Source organism: Peromyscus eremicus, chromosome 8a (genome assembly GCF_949786415.1).
Source record: "Peromyscus eremicus chromosome 8a, PerEre_H2_v1, whole genome shotgun sequence".
NCBI classification, from domain to species: Eukaryota; Metazoa; Chordata; class Mammalia; order Rodentia; family Cricetidae; genus Peromyscus; species Peromyscus eremicus.
Window position 1 is genome coordinate 78,873,920 of NC_081423.1, and position 20,645 is coordinate 78,894,564.

A 20,645-nucleotide genomic window follows, 5' to 3' on the forward strand; every position below is an offset into this window, starting at 1 on the left:
TCGCGTCCGAAAGCCCTCTACCACCGGGTCCGTGTGCCACCTCTCCCTGCTTGGGCGCCGAGGCGCGAGCGCTTCCCTTCCCCCTGCGAGCGCGCGGATAATGTCTGAGAATGTCCATTTCTGGGACGCTTAGCAGCTATTATGTCGACTCGATCATAAGTCACGAGAGCGAGGACGCGCCTCCAGCCAAGTTTCCTTCGGGCCAGTACGCGAACCCGCGGCAGCCGAGCCACGCCGAGCACCTGGACTTCCCCTCGTGCAGCTTCCAGCCCAAAGCGCCGGTGTTCGGCGCCTCCTGGGCGCCGCTGAGCCCGCACGCGTCCGGGAGCCTGCCGTCCGTCTACCACCCCTACCTGCAGCCCCAGGGCGCGCCGGCGGCGGCCGAGAGCAGGTACCTCCGTACCTGGCTGGAGCCCGCGCCGCGCGCCGAGGCCGCCCCGGGGCAGGGCCAGGCGGCGGTGAAGGCGGAGCCGCTGCTGGGCGCGCCGGGGGAGCTGCTCAAACAGGGCACGCCCGAGTACAGTTTGGAAACTTCGGCGGGCAGGGAGGCTGTCCTGTCTAATCAAAGAGCCGGCTACGGGGACAATAAAATTTGCGAAGGAAGCGAGGACAAAGAGAGGCCGGATCAAAGTAAGTTATAAAAAAAAAAAAAAAAAAAGTGAGGAAATTCCCCCCCAGGCTGCAGGCCGGGCCCGGGGGAGGGGAGGGGAGAGGCCATAAAGCGGACAATGTGAAGGGACAGCGCGCCGGGGGCCCCCGCAGGGCTGGAGGGGGTGGAGGGGAGAGGAAGGAAGGGACCGGGATAGGGAGAAGCTGTGTACCCTGGGGGGGGGGGACACCGAGGCCGCCCCCACTCCTCCTAGTGGCGCGTGAACCGAGCCTCAGGGATCAAGTCTCTCTAGTCCTTCTTCCTCCTTTCTCCCCCGTGCTCCGGCTGGGAAGAGTGAAAGGGAGCTACGACAGTCGCTTGAGGAACGAGGGGACCGGGCCAGCGGCCAGCGTGGCCGAGAGCCCGCGCGGGCACGGGCCGGAGCGCACCCGGCAGAGCCGCCAGCGCCACGCGCAGACGGTCCCCGCCGGCCAAGGGGAAGGGGGAGGGGGCTCATTAGGATTTTATTTGCGATGCAACAGCTTGGCGGAGGATTGTTCCTAGCAGATCTCACGCAGTAGCCGCGTCGGGTCGGCAGCCGGCGCCGGGAGGGGCGGGGGAAGCCCAGGATGCGGTGACGGAGCCCCCTCCCCGGTGCGCCGGCCCCTCCCCGGGAGCCTTCCCTCCAGGGTTCCCCGCCCTCCTACGGCATCCTCGCCAGGGTGTCCGCTTCTCCCACTGCGGTGGTTCCCACTGCTCTCCGCGGGGCTCCCGAGCGCTAGCCCGGACAGTCTCCCTCTCAGAGAGTCTGGGAATCACTTGCTAAAGTCAGAGCCAACCCCTCCAGAATGGAGGAGGAGGCGTCCCGAAGGGACCCGGGGAGGGGGGGGGGAGGACCGAGCAGGGGCGGAGAACTCTACCCTTGGTGGAGAGTTTCTTTACCACCTCCCATTTCCTAAAAGCACCCTTGCTAAAGCCCCAAGTGGAAAGCGCTGCTGGATGAGAGAGGATTCTTTTACTTGTCTTTTTTTAAGGATGGGAAAAACAAACCGGTTAGGGGCTCTTAGTTCCCAGACAATTACGGACAGATTGACAGGTCAAGTCCTCACCTCTTACTCCTTTGGGCAAGTAGTTTAGTTCTTGCTTGCCCTGTCAGATTTCCCACCAAAAGAGGAGCCAGTGGGTCAACTGGGGGCTTTTGTGCCCTGTGAAAAGTAAGAATAGACTCTATTCCTCCCCTGCCCCCAGGCCCTTGCAATCCCCATACCTCCAACCTACCAGGTTGAATCATTAGGAACTGATACCCCAAAACACAGCTCTTCCCAAACCTCCTTGCAAACACCCAAACAGAGCCCTCATCCCATGGCCCCAAACTCAGCCTGGGAAGCCCATTACTGCTCTGCAGCCATTTGGCTAGGATCAATTATTAACAGTTTCCCCCCCTCTTTCATATTTAATGTGGCTTCGGGTCCCATCCCAGGCAATCACATTAAGGAAATAGCGCTGCAAATTGGTAAGACACGCTACTTAGTGTAGGGTGAACTGAATTAAAAAATATACATAGATATTCAGGGCTTTTCTTTTGGGGAGGAGGAAGCTGGTAGAGGATCTTATTTGCCACAGGCTCCGCTTTTGGGGGGCAACTTTTCTGAGTCCTGGGGTCTAGGGAGAGATGCAGGAGAGAAAAAGAAAAGCCTGTATAAGTTATTTTTTCTTTTTGCCTCCTTTCCACTCTATTAGACGTTCCCTACCTCCCGAAAGGGTCAGTTAGAAGGCTTGGTAAGCTGTGAGGGGCTTTCTGTTACCCCCGCCTCATCTCGGTCTCCCCACCTTGGGGCTGGAGCAATTTTGCTTCCCAGTTTCCCTGAACTTGTGTTAACCAAACTGAGCTGAGTAGCAGAAAAGAAGAGGCTATTGCCACCATAAGTTATCTGGGAGCCCCGGGGCTCCCCTGTCCATGGGCTGCAATTGATAAATGGTTGTAATTGGGTTTCTCGTGAGTTGGGAGTGTGCTGGGTGTTCGCGGCTGTAAATGCAGACTCTTATTTGTGGTGTGTGATGGGGAGGGGTCTCTACACAGACTCACATGTCTGCTGCCTTCTGGCCTAGAGCAGAAAGATTGCTATCTAGGCAGGGTTTACTGGGACTGGACTGAAGGGCCAAGAGATCTCTTGGCTGTGGCTGAACAGAACTCCCTTCCCTACCCAATTCTTCCTCTTTCCTCCCAGACCTAGAGCCAAGGTCAGCCACCTTTAGTCGGTAGTATGGCTGCAGCTATACTGAGCTCTTCTGACCCCAGTCCAGGTCTGTTTGGATACAAGCAGAGGAAGGCTGAGAGCCTGGCCAGTGGACGCTTTGGGGATGCTCGGGTTGTTTGGCTCTATCCTTTTTAAAGGGCTTGGAGCTCTCTTTAGTAACTCCTGGCCCACCTAGGGATGCTTTTTGGAATCTTGAAGGCCTGGATGACTTTCTCCAATGCCAGATGGGGACTAGAGATGGAGTGCACCCTCTCGGTCTGGGGCCCTTCCCTCCCTTCCTCCCTTTGATTCTATCCCTGCTTCTCTTTCAGCCAACCCCTCTGCCAACTGGCTCCACGCCCGCTCTTCCCGGAAAAAGCGCTGTCCCTACACCAAATACCAGACGCTGGAGCTAGAGAAGGAGTTTCTGTTCAATATGTACCTCACCAGGGACCGCAGGCACGAAGTGGCCAGACTCCTCAATCTGAGTGAGAGACAAGTCAAAATCTGGTTTCAGAACCGGCGGATGAAAATGAAGAAAATGAATAAGGAGCAGGGCAAAGAGTAAAAAAGCCGCCCCACCCTTCCCTACCTCACTCTGATTATTTATGTGATGGCTGCAAGGCCACTGCTGTCTGGGATGTATCCAAGTGAGTGGGGAAGGGTGTCTCCTCTTTAAAGTCCCGCATCTGCACCTGGAGCCTCCCCCCCCCCCCCCCCCCCGCCTGCCCGCCTCCCTTCTCTCTTCTCCCTGGGTGTCAGGAGGAAGTTTTGTTAAGTTAGAAGCTAGCTGTAGTTGGTTCCTAGGAAAAGGATGAGCCTCAAGGAAAGAGAACCCTAGTCAAGCCCCCAGCATCCCTGGTAACCTTTCTGGAAAACCCTAGCCCCTCCCTTTCAACTACCTGCCTGTTCCCTCCCTGAACCTATCCAGAAGTCACCCAGGAACAGTTTAACTGTCTACACCCCAATAGATACCCACAGACATAAAGTTTGGAGTCCACACTAATAATGGAGAAAGGAAGTTACACCCTACGTGTGCAGACATTGTTCACCAAACGCAGCTGGGCAGTCCCCAGATCAGATTCCTTCAGGTTCTACCCCTGATCCAAACACACAGGGTGATGTCTAGAGACAAACCAAAGTCTCAACACCCATGTACTTATCCTTATGGAATTGCCAACAACACCCCAGGTCTCAGGCCTGGGGACAGATAGGGCCAGCCCAGTCCCCAAGCTGTTGTGAGCTGGAAAGGGCAAGAAAAAGCTGGGATTGCTTTTATGAAGGTAACTTTAGTGGAGCCCTCTCCTATATTTTCTTGGCAGGAAGTGTTTAATTCTGCATGTTTTCCTCTCCTTCCAACTAAAGGAGGTCAAATTGTGGGTCTTGGCCATGCTGTTCCTCATGCATAGGTCCCCTCGACAGACTGTAGCTTTTCTGGCTGACCACAGATCTTGCATTCTCCTCCACTCCCTCCAGCTCCGAAATCAACTCTCCTTTTGGCTAAATCCATCTTGTAACAGCAAGTCAAGTCTCCCCCTGTAGAAAAAATAAATCCCTTCACCCCACTACTAGGTCAACCCTAGCATAGAGAAGGCCAGGTTAGGAGAGGCTGATTGAGAATTTATTGTGAATCAATTCCCCTTCCAGAGCGAGCAGTCAGGACAGGGGGAGCAGCGGCCTCAGTGAGTTGGACTAGTGGGTCTCTCCCCATTTCACTAGTTTCCTGGCCCATAAAGAAGACAGCCCCTTGGCATCCAGTCAGGGGGCCAAAGGAAGACTCCCCCAAAGCTCACCTCCTGCAGAATATTCACCCCCTGCAGAATACACTGCTGTGCCCCTCCGCCTGATGCATGCACACATACACAGTCCTGTGTGCAAAGGAAAGAGGCAAAATCATGCCTCCCCACCGGGCAGGGCTCGCCCTCTGCTTCTCTCCTCTTCCTGCTTCTCAATCCCTTCCACCCATGGACTCGTTCTCCCGCTTCTCCTGACCCTGCAAAGAGGTCATGCCAGTAGAACTTTGAATTTTATTTTATTTTATTTTTGCTTTGTCAGTGGCTGTGGTGAAATTGTGCTTGTGTTTTGTGATTTCTTTGGCAATGATTTTTTTCAGTTGTTGCTCATAAGGGAGGGTTTGAGGGTGGGAGTCGGGAGGGCAAGAGCCTAGAGCTCTAATTGTTTGTTTTGGAAGAAAAAGAAAAAGAACAAAAAAATATATATCACTCTAGAAAACAAACCTCTCCTGTGTTTTATTCTGTGCTGACTCTCCTCTGATCACCAAGGAAAGAGCCCGGTTTCTAAAAGCATGGCTTCAAAGATAAGTTAGTGTCCACAGCCACCGCCTTTCTCCTTAGACCTTCCAGAAACATCTACCTGCTCTGGTGGCCCTGACACCCGGTGGGTACCCAAGTCCCAAGACCACTGCTTAAACTGAGCAAACCCCTTTCAGTAGAACGGGGAGAGTGGAGGAAAAAGAAAGAGAATCTCCATGATTCGGAGAGGGCATGTATCTCCCCAGAGCCAGAGTCTTCGCCCAGACAAAGTTGCTCTGGAGATGCCCCCACTGACTCAGGGAAAGAGGGTCTGACTTGTAGCTCCTGGAGAGGCAGCTAACCACTTCAAAACACTCTTCAAGGATGGAGTTAGTAGCCTTCCTCCGCTATGGCCTGGAGGACCGTGGCAGAAAGCTTGGATGGTTGAAACGGTTCAAATGGTTGAACCTCAGGATTCCCTGTAGATGCCCCCCTCACACACACCTGGAGTCGGGCTCATAGGACAGCAGCCTTGGTCTGAGGCTTGCTGGGTCTGGAGGGTTGAGGCCAGGTTGTGTGGCAGTTCTCAAAAGAGAGCCACCAAAATGTGGGACACAAACCTTTCGGGAGGAGAGGGAATAATACATTTCCAAAAGGACCCCCAGAATTACATTTGGCTTCAAGAGGCATCTCCTTGTTCCTCTCACACTGCGGTGTCCCCGCAAGAGGCTGTCGTGAAGTCTGCCGATCCTGGAAGCCCTGCTTTTCTTAGCCAGTCGTAAGGATCCCGGCTGCAGCCGGCCTGCAGCTCTGTCGCCGGTCCTCGCGTGAGCTTCTCGCCCGCTGCACACGCCACACTGCAGCCGCCGAGACGCTGCGGCTTGGGGTGCAGCTGGCGACAAAGGGTAGCCAGAGTGAAAGAAGCCTGCCAAGGCTGGCCCTACCCCTCTCTAACGAAAGGGCAAGGGGATCCGAGAAACCGGAGGCGGGAGAAAGGGAAGCTCCGGACCGCAGCTGGGACAGGCGGCCCGCCAGGAGGGTTACGTTACAGAAGGAAAATTAATCTGGCTTTACAGCTGGTTGTGGCCTGGGCTGTTTCTGCATCCTTGGCTTTCCAAGCTCTGCCGGCTGCAGAGAGTGAGCCAAGGAAGGCAGTTTCTGCCAAAAGGAAACATAAAAAGCGAGGCTGGAGACTGGGTCGCGGCAGGGTAGGAGGCTAGGGCGTCTGGAATGGCCTGGGGCAGCGGCGGGCGTCTGGGTCCCCAGCCCGGGGTAGCTTCTTTCAAGACAAACAAAGGCGAAGGTGCAGAGGCTCAGAAGCCGGAGATGGGGAAATCAGTTGTCATAAAAGGGAGAGAGAGAGAGAGAGAGAGAGAGAGAGAGAGAGAGAGAGAGAAGCCAGGAGAGGAATTCAATGCCGTGTGCGCAGCAATAAAAGAATATGACCGCTATAAAAGTTTATAGGGTATAAATTTCTGAAGGTTAAGAAACTAAACAGCAGCAAAGCAAACAGTGAGGGAAAACTTTCCGGAGATGAGCAGCGGATGAGCCTGGGCTCCGGACCTGGTGGGAGAATAGGTGGGCCTTGTTACGAAGCCCCCACCCTGACCCCTGTTGCCCCTAGGTCTGGGGCTTGGGGTCTGGAACTTGGGAACCATCAGGGCGGTGGGATGGGGTTCCGGGAGGGTAAAAAGTAAAGAAGCTAGCAGCCGGGAGGATGAACGCTTTGCTGTCCCCAAAGTTTCAGCCATCGAAATTCTGACTGCTGTCTTTGTTCTTTACACACCCCCCTCTAGAAGCGCCAGTCATAAACAAGAAACCCTTGCACACGCAGGGACACACACACACACACACACACACACACACACACACACACCCTACAGGGCCAGACGTCTGGGGGAGAGTAGCCTCTTGATCCTTCTCCAGTTCCATTCCATCACCCCAGACCTTCTCGTCCCTCACAAAAAGGCCAATTGTTACCCCTCAGGATGTGAAACAATCAAGTGTAGGGCTTAAAAAGTGGTCCTCCTCTTACTGACCATAAACAGTGCACTGCTTAGCATCTCCAGCAGGAATTAGGGGCTGGGTGGATTTATAGCTTCTTTTCCTTTTAACTTATCTGAACTGTTTCATGAACAGTTTCCTGATTCCGAAGCTTTCTCTCTTATCTGCTTTCATTCCTCTCCCCTATTTCTAGTAATAATGAAAGTTTAATCGTTTGTCCCTTCCTCGGCTGGTTCTCCAGAATCTGGCTGAGCAGACGGAGGACATCTTTTTTTGCAGAGCGGCCGCTAGATGGCACCCTTGCTCCATGTGAATTTTTCCAGGGCCGCGGTGGAGGGCTCCTGCGGCTCCACACAGCACTCTGTTCGGCCCTGTATCTGGGAACTCAGAGCTACCAAAAGTCATGAATAATACGCACATAATAAAAATACAGGGTTTGTTACGGCCCTTTCCCTATTGTATGTATTTCAATTTTAGTGGCGTTTCTCCTCAACTGGCTCATTTTCTGAACTCCTCACACTAAGAAGGCTGTTTCCCAGTTGTTGTGTTTGGTGGGGCGAGAAAGGCGTGGAAACCGGGGATAATATTAATAATAGAAATATGGAAATAATGGGCCCAAATCAAGGAGGCGAACTGGTTTGGAGAAATGAGATTTCCCTGCAGTGGAGGCTAGAGGACTGAAGTGCAGGCCAGCGGTCAGGTGAGAGGGATGAGGCCGCAGGTCTCTTGAAGAGGAAGCGACCCCAGGCCGGCTCGCCACACCTGCTGGAGGAGAGCGAGTCGGACGTGCTACCCAGTAGATCCCCAGATTTGGAAGGAATGGGGACCCGGCTTTGATGGAGATTCCGTGGTGCCCCAAGCCCGAGGGCCCGCTCGCTGCTCCTGGGCTCTGACTCCAGAGCCTTTGTACCCCGCCCAGGTCCGGGCTGGGCGAGTGCCTGGCCACCCAGGCTCCAGCAGGGTCTCCCTAGGGAGGTGGGATGAGGGAACGCTGCGACAGCCCTGTCGCCCTTGGGAGGCTCAGCCTACACGCTGAGCATTTTCTGGATAGGATCAGGGGCAGGCATGGCCTTGGGGGAGCAGCCTCTGAGTTTCCCCCTTTCTTGGGCTTCCAGGTGAGAGTCGTGGCTCTCTCCCGCGTGCCCAGGCTCTGCCCTTGGCCCCCCTGCTCAGGCCAGCCGTGGGGAAGCCGGTCCTTCTGCCACGCAGCAGCTGGAGGCCTGGATTTTCGTTCCGAGGCCGCCGCTCTGACTGCCTACAACCCCTTGGGCTGATTCCCAATCTTGGGTTTCCTCCTCTCGGCCCAGCCCGAACCTGCCTCCCACTTGAGCTGGGGTGGGGGGAATAGCAAGTCACCCTCCGTGACCCCAACTCTAGCCTCTTCTTTTTCGGCAGGACCAGGTGCAAAGAAACCGCCGAGTGTCTCAACTTGAGTTTCTCCAATAAATCTGCGCTCCGTTGGGTGTTTATAAATTATCTCCGCGCTCTTTCTTGTTTTTTCTTATAACAGAAACATTTTCCTTCCATCAGAAATTTCTGGCACGGTGAAGGGATGATTTAGAACAAGCCATTGAATTTCTACCTCACCAGTGACTCCTCAAATCATGACCATAAAAAACCCCCGCACTTGATAAAAATGTTCGCTTCCGCAACAACTTGACTCAGCCGTAGTTTGCCTCACCGTCCCCTCAGCCTTGAGCTAAAAAACCCTCTTTCCCGCTGTCCCCCCTCTTTTCGTCCCCCTCTTATTCGCGGGACTGACTTTAGAAGATTGAGTGAAAACGGCAGAACAGCCAGCTCCCTTGGAAACGTTGTGGTTTCATTTTTAAAAAGGTTGGGGCTCAGGGGATCCCCAAAAGAAGCCTCCTAGAGAGTCAGCAATAGATTGAATTTATTGGTAAAATCGATTCTGCCTTTGTTCTAGAAAAAGTCTGTCTCCTCCCTGTCTCTCCGGCCCTTTCGCACAATCCGCTGCCTCAGGAGGCCACTGGTTCTGACTCTCGCCCTGGGCCTCCCAAGGTCTCTCTGCCACCAGCCTGTGTCAGGTACACGGATAAGGCTCTGTGCTCGGAGTGGGGCAGCCAGTCAGTTCGGTTCCTCGGTCTGGGTTTCAGGCCTCAGATCTTCAGATTTTCAGGGTTTAACTAAAGGCACCCGGAGAAAAAGGAAAATGGAGACCTCAGTGGCCTTGCTTTATCTGAACCCCTTTACCCAAGGTCAGTGCAGGTGGTCATTGGCTATGGGGACACATAGCAATAACAGGTACCCTTTAAACACACACCTCGCAGCCTTTGCCTAGGCACGGGACGGTATGGCAGTCACCAAGGCCTTGACGCCCAGGCTCAGCCTCCATTACCCTTACCTCTTTGGTGGGTTGATGAAATTGTCAGTGTTTACACCTGGAAGGTCTGTGTGGAAGGGTTAGAGGATTGGCCCCAGCCGGGGCTGGGGAACTGGATCCCAAGCTCTGGGCACAGGTGTGGAGCAGCCATGGTTCTTTTGATAGTTAGCAGACCCTCTCCTCTCCCCCAGTCTTCCCTCTAAAGTGCTGAGTAGGCCAAAGTCCCTCAAGATCCCCCTCTCTTGGGGATCTTGCAGGACCCTCCCCAACCACCAGCAGGTAAGAAGCGTGTGTAAACTGCAGAATTGGCAACCTCCGCACAAACTCGGTCTGCCTCAGCACCGTCCATTAACCAGAAAGTTTCTTCTTCCTCTCCCAGGCCCACTCAGACCCCCTTTCCACAGAAAATGCTTGCGCCCCTGGCTTAATGAGGGAAAGTTATGTCTGTGACTTGGGCGGGGACAGATCTTGTGGTGGTGGTGGTGATGGTGGTGGTGGTGGTGGTGGTTGGGATCTCCAAAGAGGGTGTGGGGGCAGGTGTGTCTGCAAGGCTGAAGGAGGCAAAAGAATCTCGGGAAACTCACCGTTTGCGCCGAAAAGGAAAAAAAAAAATCAGCAGCAACCCATAATCGCCTCATTTCAGCTTAGTCACCCCCACCGCGCTTCAGTTGGGCGGCGGGGGCGATCGAAGCTGCAGTTTTATAGCTGTAGAGGAAAGAACTCGTAAAATGCTAACAGCTTTTATGCGCTGTGGCATAAACAACAACAGACTCCGGCTTTATTGCGTTTTATAGTTTGTTAAAGAGTTTACAGCCGTTTTTTGGGGGCTGGTTACCCAGCCAATTCCCTCCACACGATAGTTAAACCTTTATCAATAATAAGGAAATTGATCATTAAAGCTTTAAATATGACTACCTCGTTTGTTTGAAAATATGTTTAGGAGAGGAAGCTGTATGATTTGATAACTTGTATTAAAATACCAATTACATTTATAGGACCTTTTAAAACTCGGCGCAATTAAACCGTGTTCTTTTACATTTTTCCGAAGCGACCCTGACATTTAGAAAGACTCCAATTGCCTCGTTAAAATCGCGAAATTAACAGCGTGCCTACGCCAGGCGCGGCGTTGTGGATGTGCGTGCGCGTGGTGCTTTTCCGTGACTCCCCCACATCAGTCTTTGGGGGTGGTCTGCGAAGGTATTTGATTTGTTGTGAGGCAAGAGATATCTCATTAATGTAGGTAGTTAAACAGATTTAATCCGTATTCGTTCTCTCTTCCCCCCTCCCTCTCCCCCCTCTCCCCCTCTCTCTCCCTGGGTGTTTTTTTTCCCCCTTCCCCTCCTTTTTCCCCTGCCCTCTCCTCACTCCCTGGCGCTCTCTCGCTCTAGCTCTCTCTCTCTCGCGCTCGCTCGCTCTCGCTCTCACCCTCGCTCTGCGTTCTGTCCGGGAGGAGTACCCAGAAGCCAATAGGATGCGGGGTCTCTAATGGATGCAAATGATGGAGAAAAGACGGGGCAAAATATGAAACAACTCATTTGGAGGGAAGTAAATCACCGAAAACTGTTTATGAACTGGCATCCCTTCTTCGAAATGTAAAGCGAGGACCTCTTTAAGTGGCGGTATATTTTTGTTTGGGGGGTGGGGGGTGGGGGGAGGGCGAGCGAGCCGCGGCTGCCATGCAGGCTTAGACTTTTGCAGGCTTCGCTCTTCTATTCCTGGAAATCACAAAAAGTGTAGCGGCTTCGAGATCTTCTTCGCCTTTTCTTTCTTTTCCTTCCTTCCTTCTCTCTTTCCCCCCCCTCCTCCTCCCTTTTCCTCTCCTTTCCAGGCGAGGGTGACTAGGAGCGGGCGAATCCGCGTTTTTTTTCCTCTCTCTCTCTCTCTCTCTCTCTCTCTCTCTCTCTCTCTCTCTCTCTCTCTCTCCCTCCCTTTCCCCCTCCCCACCCCCTCCCCAACAGCCCCCAACTACAGCCTGCGCCGCCGCCGCCGCCTCAAAATTCAATAAAATGAGCTCTTATTTCGTCAACTCACTGTTCTCCAAATACAAAACCGGGGAGTCCCTGCGCCCCAATTACTATGACTGCGGCTTCGCCCAGGACCTGGGCGGCCGACCCACCGTGGTGTACGGTCCCAGCAGCGGCGGCAGCTTCCAGCACCCGTCGCAAATCCAGGAGTTCTACCACGGGCCATCGTCGCTGTCCACGGCTCCCTACCAGCAGAACCCGTGTGCCGTGGCGTGCCACGGGGACCCCGGCAACTTCTACGGCTACGACCCGCTGCAGCGCCAGAGCCTGTTCGGTGCGCAGGATCCAGACCTGGTGCAGTACGCAGACTGCAAGCTCGCGGCCGCCAGCGGCCTGGGCGAGGAGGCCGAGGGGTCTGAGCAGAGCCCGTCGCCCACACAGCTCTTTCCCTGGATGCGCCCTCAAGGTGAGCTCCCGCCGGGCCTACCGGGGTGGGAAGGGGCCAGGAGGACCCCAGGCCGGCCCGGGGAGGGGGGCTGGGCAGGCCGGGAGCATCTTCTGCTCCTAGAGGACTTGTGGGCTCCGTTCCAATCAGCTACCTCTTCTGCCTTCCTTCCCACTTTCTTTTCTTTTTTTCCCCCTTTTCTTTTTGCTTCCTTTGAAAGGGGGGGTCGCTAATCGAATTTCCTGAATCCATAAACCCCTCACCCTCCTTTACTTTTCTTCTTCTCGCCCTCTTCCCCCCTTTTACTGTTTTATGGGGGCTGTGGAGAAAGAGCGGTGGGAGTGGGGGGCTCCGCGTTTGCACTTCTCAATTGCTTTATAGTTTAATTACCCTGAAGAAACTTTTCTTCTGGGGCAGAGGCTCTGGGGGCTTTTCAAGGTGGGTTCGTGGGTCCCCACTCTGGCTTTTTATTCTTATTCTCTTCTCCACATCCTTCCTCCTAAACTTTATGGCACTTTTAATATATTTGAAACAACGCCCCCCCCCTCCATTCTGGTGCTGGTTACCAGGGGAAGGGGCTCCCCCTCTTTGGCCCCCGCAGATTCAGGGCTGTCTAGTCCCCCTCGGCCCCCCCCCTCCCTGCTGACCGCGGCCTCCGAGCGCTCCCTCCCGCCCCCGCATAAGGGTCCCCTGCCCTCATTATCCTGGTCTCCTAGGCTGGTTCACGAATCTTCCAACCTTCTCTGTCTCTGCCCCCTCCCCCACCCTCCCCTCTGTCTCGCCCTTTCCCCCATTCCCAGCAGCCGCCGGACGCAGGCGAGGCCGCCAGACCTACAGCCGCTACCAGACCCTGGAGCTGGAGAAGGAGTTCCTATTTAATCCCTATCTGACTCGCAAGCGGAGGATCGAGGTATCGCACGCGCTGGGACTAACAGAGAGACAGGTCAAAATCTGGTTCCAGAACCGGAGGATGAAGTGGAAAAAAGAGAATAACAAAGACAAGTTCCCCAGCAGTAAGTGCGAGCAGGAGGAGCTGGAGAAAGAGAAGCTGGAGCGGGCGCCAGAGACCGCCGCCGAGCAGGGCGATGCGCAGAAGGCCGACAAGAAGTAGGCTCCAGCTGGGACTGCTTGGGCCGGGGCTTGCCCGCACGTCCGCCGGTCCCTCCCGCGACCACGCCGCCGCCGCCGCCGCCGTCGCCCGCTCCCCCGCCTCCGAGTGCTCCGGCCCCGGCCCGCGAGCGGAGCCAGGAGCTGGGCCTCCCACCGCAGCGTCCCCCGCCGCGCCAGTCCCCGCTAGTGGTAGTATCTCGTAATAGCTTCTGTGTGTGAGCTACCGTGGATCTCCTTCCCTTCTCTTGGGGGCCAGGGGGGGAACAAAAAAAAAAAGAAAAGGATTTTAAACAAGGACTCCCTCGCCTTGCGAGGGTGAACGACTGCTGCCTGCCAGAGCCCCCCTCGCCCCCACCCCATGTAAAAAAGCCTCCTTGTGCAATGGTCTTTTTTCCTTTGAACGTGCTTCTTTGTAATGACCAAGGTACCGATTTCTGCGAAGTTCTCCCAACAACATGAAACTGCCTATTCACGCCGTAATTCTTTCTGTCTCCCTCTCACTTTCTCTCTCTCCTCTCTCTTTCTCTCTCTCTCTCTCTCTTCCGCCGCGTCCTCATCTTTCCTCGCAACCCCGCTCCCCGCTGCCCTCCCTAGCTCGCTGGCTTTCTCTCTTGCTTCTCTCTTTTTCCTCCTGTCCCCCCCACCCACCCCTTTGGTTTGACAATTTTGTCTTAAGTGTTTCTCAAAAGAGATTACTTTAGTTAGCATGCGCGCTGTGAGCAATTGTTAAAAGTGTTCTTAGGTTTGCTGTGAAGAGAATGTATCCTGTATCCGTGAATTGCTTTATTGGGGGGAGGGAGGGCTAATTATATATTTTGTTGTTCCTCTATACTTTGTTCTGTTGTCTGCGCCTGAAAAGGGCGGAAGAGTTACAATAAAGTTTACAAGCGAGAACCCGAGACTGGCCCGGGGCCGGCGCTCCTCATTCGCTCCCAGGCGCCTTGCAGGGCTGGGGGGGGGGTGTACGGGGGGGGGGGGGGAGAGCTGGTCAGCAGGCTCCTGGGCTGGCCTAGGCTAGGTCGCAGAGAGGAGGGGGCGGGGGCTGGAAGCAGGTGGTACGAGTCCCCAGGCCCAGAGGCGCAGGGGGTGAGGGAGGCGACTGCACGTGATTGGAGGAGAGGGGATCGAGGGAGGGGAGCCAAAAGAAACCCCCTCCCCTTGCGTTCCGAGGCTGCTGGGCCCGGGAGACTCCAGCGCCCAGGCCGCTCTGGAGGAGAGATGTGCCCAAGCTGGTGGTTAGCACCCCCTGTCCCTTCTCTCTTTGTTTCCCTGTGTGTCCTGGGGTGGGGGGCGGGGGGAGTGGGGGGGGGAAGGTGGAGTAGGTCGCTGAGTTTATATTTCCATTTTTCTCCGACTCAGGTTGGGGACCCAGGAGCAGAGGGAAGGGGTTCCTCCCTACCTCCCCTCCCTGGGACGTCGCCACTTTCTCCCAGTTTCTAGGCCGCGGCTCGCCGCCGCCGCCGCCGCAGCCTCCCTGCCTTCGCTGCCTCTGCCTCGCTGGCAGCCACGCTCCACTGAGTGAGGCATCCGCCTTCCGGAACCGGGAAAGCAGCGAGCCGGACCCAAACCGCCCTCCTCCCTTCCTTTTTCTCCCCACCCCCATTCCGTTCTTTTTACTAATATTTTTTGTATATCTTTTTATTGGCAATCCTTTTTTTTTTTTTTTTTTTCCTTTAGTCACCAGAAATCTCAGCGTCCAACGCCTGTTGGGTTGGATTCCTGCCTTAGGAAAGCCTTGATCCACATCCAGTCACTACAGCTGGGGCACTCAGAGAGAACCAGGAGGCCAGGCTCACCTCGTCCCTCGTCTTAGGAGATCAGCAGCAGCCCGGATGAATTAGCCCGGATTAATAAATACTCGGCCAGCACCCACCCACCAAGTTGCGCACATTCAATCCCTGCGTCTGTCTCTTGCTCTGTAACCGGCTGGGGGAAATGGGTGGGGGGGTGACAACACGGATCGCTCAGAGGTTATTTATTTTCCCTTCCACTCAATTCCTTCCTCCCCAAATCACGCCTGCAAGCTGCCTCCAGCCCGCGGGGGTCGACAGCGGCCCTTGAGCCCCCAGCCCCAATCCGCAGAGTTCGGCCTTCCCATTCATTATTGATCATATTTTATAAATCCAACGCCACACAATTTTTTCCACATTACTGAGAGCCGCCGGGAGGCCGTCAGATCATTGGCCGAGGAGATATCACGTGGGCCAAGGTCACGTGGTCCGGAGAGGAAAAAGGGGGTCCTTTTTGGTGTAAATCTGGACTCTAATTCTGTAATATATCAAGGAATCTCGTAAAACCGACACTAAAACGTCCCTGACTACAAATCATCCGGCCAAATTATGAGTTCATTGTATTATGCGAATGCTTTATTTTCTAAATATCCAGCCGCAAGTTCGGTTTTCGCTCCAGGAGCCTTTCCCGAACAAACTTCTTGCGCCTTTGCTTCCAACCCCCAGCGCCCGGGCTATGGAGCAGGTCCGGGCGCCCCGTTCTCCGCCTCCGTGCAGGGCCTGTACCCCGGCGGGGGGGGCATGGCGGGCCAGAGCGCGGCCGGTGTCTACGCGGCCGGCTACGGGCTCGAACCGAGTTCCTTCAACATGCACTGCGCGCCCTTTGAGCAGAACCTCTCCGGGGTGTGTCCGGGCGACCCCGCCAAGGCGGCTGGCGCCAAGGAGCAGAGGGACTCGGACTTGGCGGCCGAGAGTAACTTCCGGATCTACCCCTGGATGCGAAGCTCAGGTAACGCCGCGCACCCAGCGGTCCCGAGTCGCAACGTCCGGGCCATAGTCCCCGGAAGGCCCCCTTTCCCCGCAGGGCACCCCTCTCTGTGTCCAGGGTGCTCCTGGCTGCAGATCGGCCATTGCCGCGCTGGTTAAGTCTGGGCTGGGACCCCGCGCGCCGCCCCCACCCCCAGTTTTTGCTCGGTGCTCTCTGGCCCTGGCGGATCTCTTTTTGCAGACGCCACAGCGCTCAAAGCCCCCAACCCGCCCCCAACCCTTCCTCCGGGCCTTTTAGCTTTAAATATTTATCAGCAGCGCCGGCACGGGCTGGAGATGAGGCCGTTTGTCTTGCCTAGGAAGGCTGGGGTTTGCAGAGAATAGCCATTAGGGTCTCTCTCCTCTCCACCACCCCCCTTCCCTGTCTGAGAGCTCAGTTCTGGGTGTGTCCCCCCAGCCCTAGCCCGGATAAGATATGGAGGAGGGGGCCGTGGAGCTAAGCAGTTCTCCCCTCCCCCTTCCTTTCCAGCCAACCCCGCTCCCCGATTATTCCCATCAGGACAATTAGAGGTGGGCTCTAGAGGCCTGTCGGGAGGAGGGGGTATAGAAGAGCTGAGGACCCAGCCAGAGACACGGAGCCAGAGAGAGGTGAAGGGAGTTCGTCTGAGGCCCAGAGCCCTGAGTCTACTGACTGCTTCTGCCCCTGGTGGACTAAGCAGGGTGGGCTACAAGAGGCAAGGGCCTCATGAGAGCAGAGCTTTTCCAGGTGCCTTTGCTCCTGGGGAAACAGCCAAGCATGGAGGGATCACTCCAGAAGGATGACTTTCCTTTGGGGAGAGGGCTAGGACAATATGGAACCAACCCAAGACTACGGAGTCCGAGTCACCAGCGGCTGCTTTAGGGACCATAAGACACCAAGGCTTCCTCCAGGTCTCCTCCAAAGCCCCCTCACACATCCTTTTTTTTTTTTATTTCCTCAAGGCAGGTGGTTTTGGGGGGCAACTTCAAGGCTCAGAAGACCCAAGACTGTGGTCAGAGACTCTGAAACTCATCAGGGTTGGGGGTCATGAGCAACCCAGTTCTCACACCATGAGTATTGGTTTCAGGGCTTCTATTACCTACCCTGTGATTGAACTGACTTTCCAGTTGGTTTACCAGAGGCCCCCCCCCTTTCCCTCATAAACATTTCAGCTTAGCTTGTATTTGACTTGAAATTAAGGCCCTTAGCGCCCCCATCCCCTCTCCTTCCTAAGAGGGCTCATACCAGCAGCTCCCCAAAGTCTCCTCAGGTTCTGGGCCTAAGCTGGAAGTTCTCAGGTACCCTTCGGCCCCACCATAAGAATCTTCACCTTCCTCTTTCATCAAGGCCACGGATCTTCCTTTCTTCCCTGCAGTCCTGTAGGCCCAAAGATGGCTTCAGACAGTTAGGTTCTCTGGGCAGGAAGGCAGGCAGGTAGCCAGGCCTTGTTGATACTTCTGAGAGAGAATGTTAGAATGTAACTACGGTTAGACTAATAATTTTGAGGTCCAGGGAAATAAATTCCTGCCTCTTCCCCATTCCATGACAGGTTTGGGTGGGGACTACACCTTTGTTTCTTTTTTCTTTTCTTTTTTTCTTTTTTTCTTTTTTCCTCTCAGACCAGGCCTGAGACACTAAGATGGCTCCCAGAGCCCCTTACCTCAAAGTTCACCTGAAAGGGAAAGGTCAGACTTGGAGCCCCTGGCCCCAGAAAGTGACTGAGGATTAAATTGCCCCCATTCTATGCTAACCCCTTAGGAATAGAACCTTGGGGGATAGCAGCTGAGATCTACCTGGCTTTCAGAAGCTCCCAGCTGAGAAAACCACCCTTCGTGGATAATAGGACTATCTGGTGCGATGGGGCTGGCCTGTAAATCCAGTACTTGTAAACCCAACTATCAGAAGGGTTGCTACCAGATCGAAGCCACTCAGAGGCTACATAGCAAGACACCCCCCACCCAAAAGCAAAACAACTCCTGTGGACACACACGCACACAAATACACACATAGGAAAAGAAAGAAAATGTTTGCCTTGGGAAGCTTAGAAAATTTTCTACACATGGCAGAAAAAAATGAGTATCATGAAGTGTGGGATAGAATATGAAAAATGTTAATTTGGTTCCTGCAATGTGGTCTTTTTCTGCCCTCAGACCTCACTAGGAAGGAGATGGGAATTCTCTTGGTGTTTTTCACCCACTGATTTTTTTTTTTTTTTCTGTCTCTCTCTCCTAAATACTGTGAGTAGGGACTGACAGAAAGCGGGGCCGCCAGACCTACACTCGCTACCAGACCCTGGAGCTGGAGAAGGAGTTCCACTACAACCGCTACCTGACCCGGCGGCGGCGCATCGAGATCGCGCACGCGCTCTGCCTCACCGAAAGACAGATCAAGATCTGGTTTCAGAACCGGCGCATGAAGTGGAAAAAGGAGAACAAAACCTCAGGCCCGGGAGTCCCTGGCCAGGATAAGGCCGAGGCAGAGGAGGAGGAGGAAGAGTGAGGGACAGAGAAAGCAAAGAGGAAGAGAGAGAAGAGAAGGAGAACCCAATTCTGGAAACTGAAGCATGAAACTCAAATAAGGGGGAAAACTCTATTTAAATGAAGCAGTTTAAAAAAAAATAAGGAGAGGGGTGAAATTTGGGCTTCTCAACACTGTAAAAAATACTACCTATGGGAAAGTGTGTTGTCTGTTTTGTACAGTATGGGAAGGACGTTATCTACCTGCTCAGTGGCTTTCTGGAATGTGCCTCCCTTTTCTATGTTGCTAGTAAGGTCTTTGTAAAATCTTGCTGTTTTGTAAGCCCTCTTAGACGCTGTCTTTGTGGACTGTGGTTCCTTGCCTACCCCCATACTTCCCAGTAGCGACACTAAAAGGGCCTTAGGGAGCCTCGAGGACCCACTAGCTCCTGCGCCTGGTGCACTTGGCTGCTGATCCTGTCTCCTACCTGTTCCCATGAGCCTCTTTCTGTATATCTAAAGGATGGAGAATAAAACAGGATTAAAAATCAACAGATTCTGTACTTTCTGTCCCCCTGTGGCTGGGAGGGGATGAGGGTTGGCGGTGGGTGTCTCAGAGCCCTCAACTGGCCTCTTCTGTGTTCGGTTTGCTTTTATTTCCCACATGCCCCTGCCGTAGACACTGCCAACTAATGAACCCCAATCTCTCTCTCTCTCCCCCCTTTATACTTTCACTAAAACACACAATTCCCGTATTTACAAGCTGACAGTACACAAATGTATACACTGTTACAGTCACAAATAAACATAGACATCCATATATTCACAAACAGACATACAGTCTCTCACACAATCCCGGCTCCATGCCCAGAACACATGCGTTCACATTCACACACACTCACAAGTAAACACGCATTCACAGTCACTCACAGACACATTGACACACACCAGTGTACATTCACACATTGGATTCTAAACAGAGACTCACATTTGCCCCCAAGTAAATCCATCCATGAGACCATATGCTCAGTTACACACTCCCAAAACATAACAAAACCCCCCCAATTTAAAAGCTTCCAGTTTTACACGTGCTTTTTCTTATCCAGGCCTCTAAATGAGACTATGAAATCCGAGGCTGGTGTCCAGCCACAAATATTGTGATGAAATCCAAAATGGTAGGCCTTGAAAAAGACAAATGGAAAAGCGAGGGGTGAACACCCTATCCACCCCACCTCTGGAGCGGTTTGGGCAGAGGCCAGGATACCAAGGAGAGGCCTCTGGGCCCGCCCAGGGCAACCTCCTTGCCAGTGTGCTTAACAGCTTTCCGCTCGCTCACATTTTGGGTCAGCGTGATTTTTAAAAATTTTGTTTCAATTTATTTTTACTTTATGTCTTAAAATCTATTTCATTCTAAAGTCGCTAGGGCGATCCATATGAAACTTTAACACTGTACAAAAACCCGTCCCGGGAGCGAGAGCCGAGCGAGTTTACCGGGTTGGGGTGGCCGGGATGGTCGCAGTGAGCTTGGCGGCGCCCGCCGCAAGGGCTTCCTCTGCGTTGTTCAGCCTGCTCTTGAGTGCCGCCAACCTGGAACCTTCTGAGGGGCACACACGGAGGGGAGGGAGAAGAAAAAAAATAAAATTTAAAAAGGAGATTATTTTATTTTCTGCATTAGGTCACCAGAAGCCCAACATAAAATGTAGAGGTTTTGTTTTTGTTTTTGGAAACCTGGAAAAGCAGAGTGGGTTATTATTAATTTTTGCAAACTCTTGATTGCTGGACAAAACCCTCAACGACAGTGTCTTTACACCTAGACCTGCGGTGTTGATTTTTAATATTTATTCGTTTACAACCCCTCGATTGTTTAAAGAACACCATCTTAAACCGAAAGGGTTTGGTAAAGGTGGTTGGTTTGGGGGGGGGGGGCGGAGGGAGAAAGTATGCTTAATTTGAATTTGTAAGAAAAGGTCCTTAAAAACCTGCGGCTTCAGTTTGTAAGAAAAGGCTCTAAAAACCTGCGGCTTCCCCAGCACCGACCGCCCAACCCCTGGAGAGCACAGGGATTTCTCCTAGGGAACCTGGTCGGGAGAGCAGACGTTTAGGCGGGAGAGGCCGCGATCTGGCTTCTTCCTCCCCCCTGTTTCTGGGGTGCTGGGGTGGAGAATCTGCTTGTTAGACTAATCAGGTTTGGCCCCCATCCAGGACACCTTCCCTCCAGAGGCAAAAACTAGACCCTGAGGGCCGACGCCCCCCCCCCCCACCTGCGAGCCTCACAGGTGGGGGAATCCCACAGTCTCTAAGGTTAGGAATGGGGGCGGGTGCTCCGAGCGGGAGAGGGGGTATGGGAGCTTCCTTTTTACCACGACGCAGATAGCAGCATCCGACGCCGGCTGCTGCTCCTGCCTCACCTTCCTATTGCCTCAGAACAGTTCCACGTGGAAGATTTGGGGGGGATTTTTACTATAAAAGACAGGCAGAGCTCTTGAGGAAAATGTGGAGGTTCCAGAGGAA

At 53.9% G+C, this 20,645-nt stretch overlaps 3 protein-coding genes across 4 annotated transcripts; all 3 read left to right on the forward strand.

Moving 5' to 3' along the window:
- The first annotated feature begins 31 nt into the window (after nucleotides 1–31).
- Nucleotides 32–3,529, forward strand: Hoxb9 (homeobox B9). Its single transcript, XM_059271613.1, has 2 exons — nucleotides 32–630; nucleotides 3,159–3,529. The coding sequence occupies exons 1-2, from the start codon at nucleotides 111–113 to the stop codon at nucleotides 3,392–3,394; spliced, it is 756 nt and encodes a 251-aa protein (XP_059127596.1). The 5' UTR covers nucleotides 32–110; the 3' UTR covers nucleotides 3,395–3,529.
- A 7,173-nt stretch (nucleotides 3,530–10,702) lies between these two features.
- Hoxb8 (homeobox B8) lies at nucleotides 10,703–13,025 on the forward strand. 2 transcript variants are annotated; one of them, XM_059271617.1, is made up of 2 exons: nucleotides 10,703–11,853; nucleotides 12,633–13,025. In XM_059271617.1, the coding sequence occupies exons 1-2, from the start codon at nucleotides 11,430–11,432 to the stop codon at nucleotides 12,941–12,943; spliced, it is 735 nt and encodes a 244-aa protein (XP_059127600.1). In that variant the 5' UTR covers nucleotides 10,703–11,429; the 3' UTR covers nucleotides 12,944–13,025. The 2 variants fall into 2 exon arrangements, with proteins under 2 accessions (XP_059127600.1, XP_059127601.1); XM_059271618.1 differs by having other exon boundaries at nucleotides 10,707–11,853; nucleotides 12,636–13,025.
- A 1,869-nt stretch (nucleotides 13,026–14,894) lies between these two features.
- On the forward strand, nucleotides 14,895–18,686 carry Hoxb7 (homeobox B7). Its single transcript, XM_059271620.1, has 2 exons — nucleotides 14,895–15,681; nucleotides 17,924–18,686. Exons 1-2 carry the CDS (start codon nucleotides 15,282–15,284, stop codon nucleotides 18,175–18,177), a joined length of 654 nt encoding a protein of 217 aa, XP_059127603.1. The 5' UTR covers nucleotides 14,895–15,281; the 3' UTR covers nucleotides 18,178–18,686.
- The last annotated feature ends 1,959 nt before the right edge of the window (nucleotides 18,687–20,645 follow it).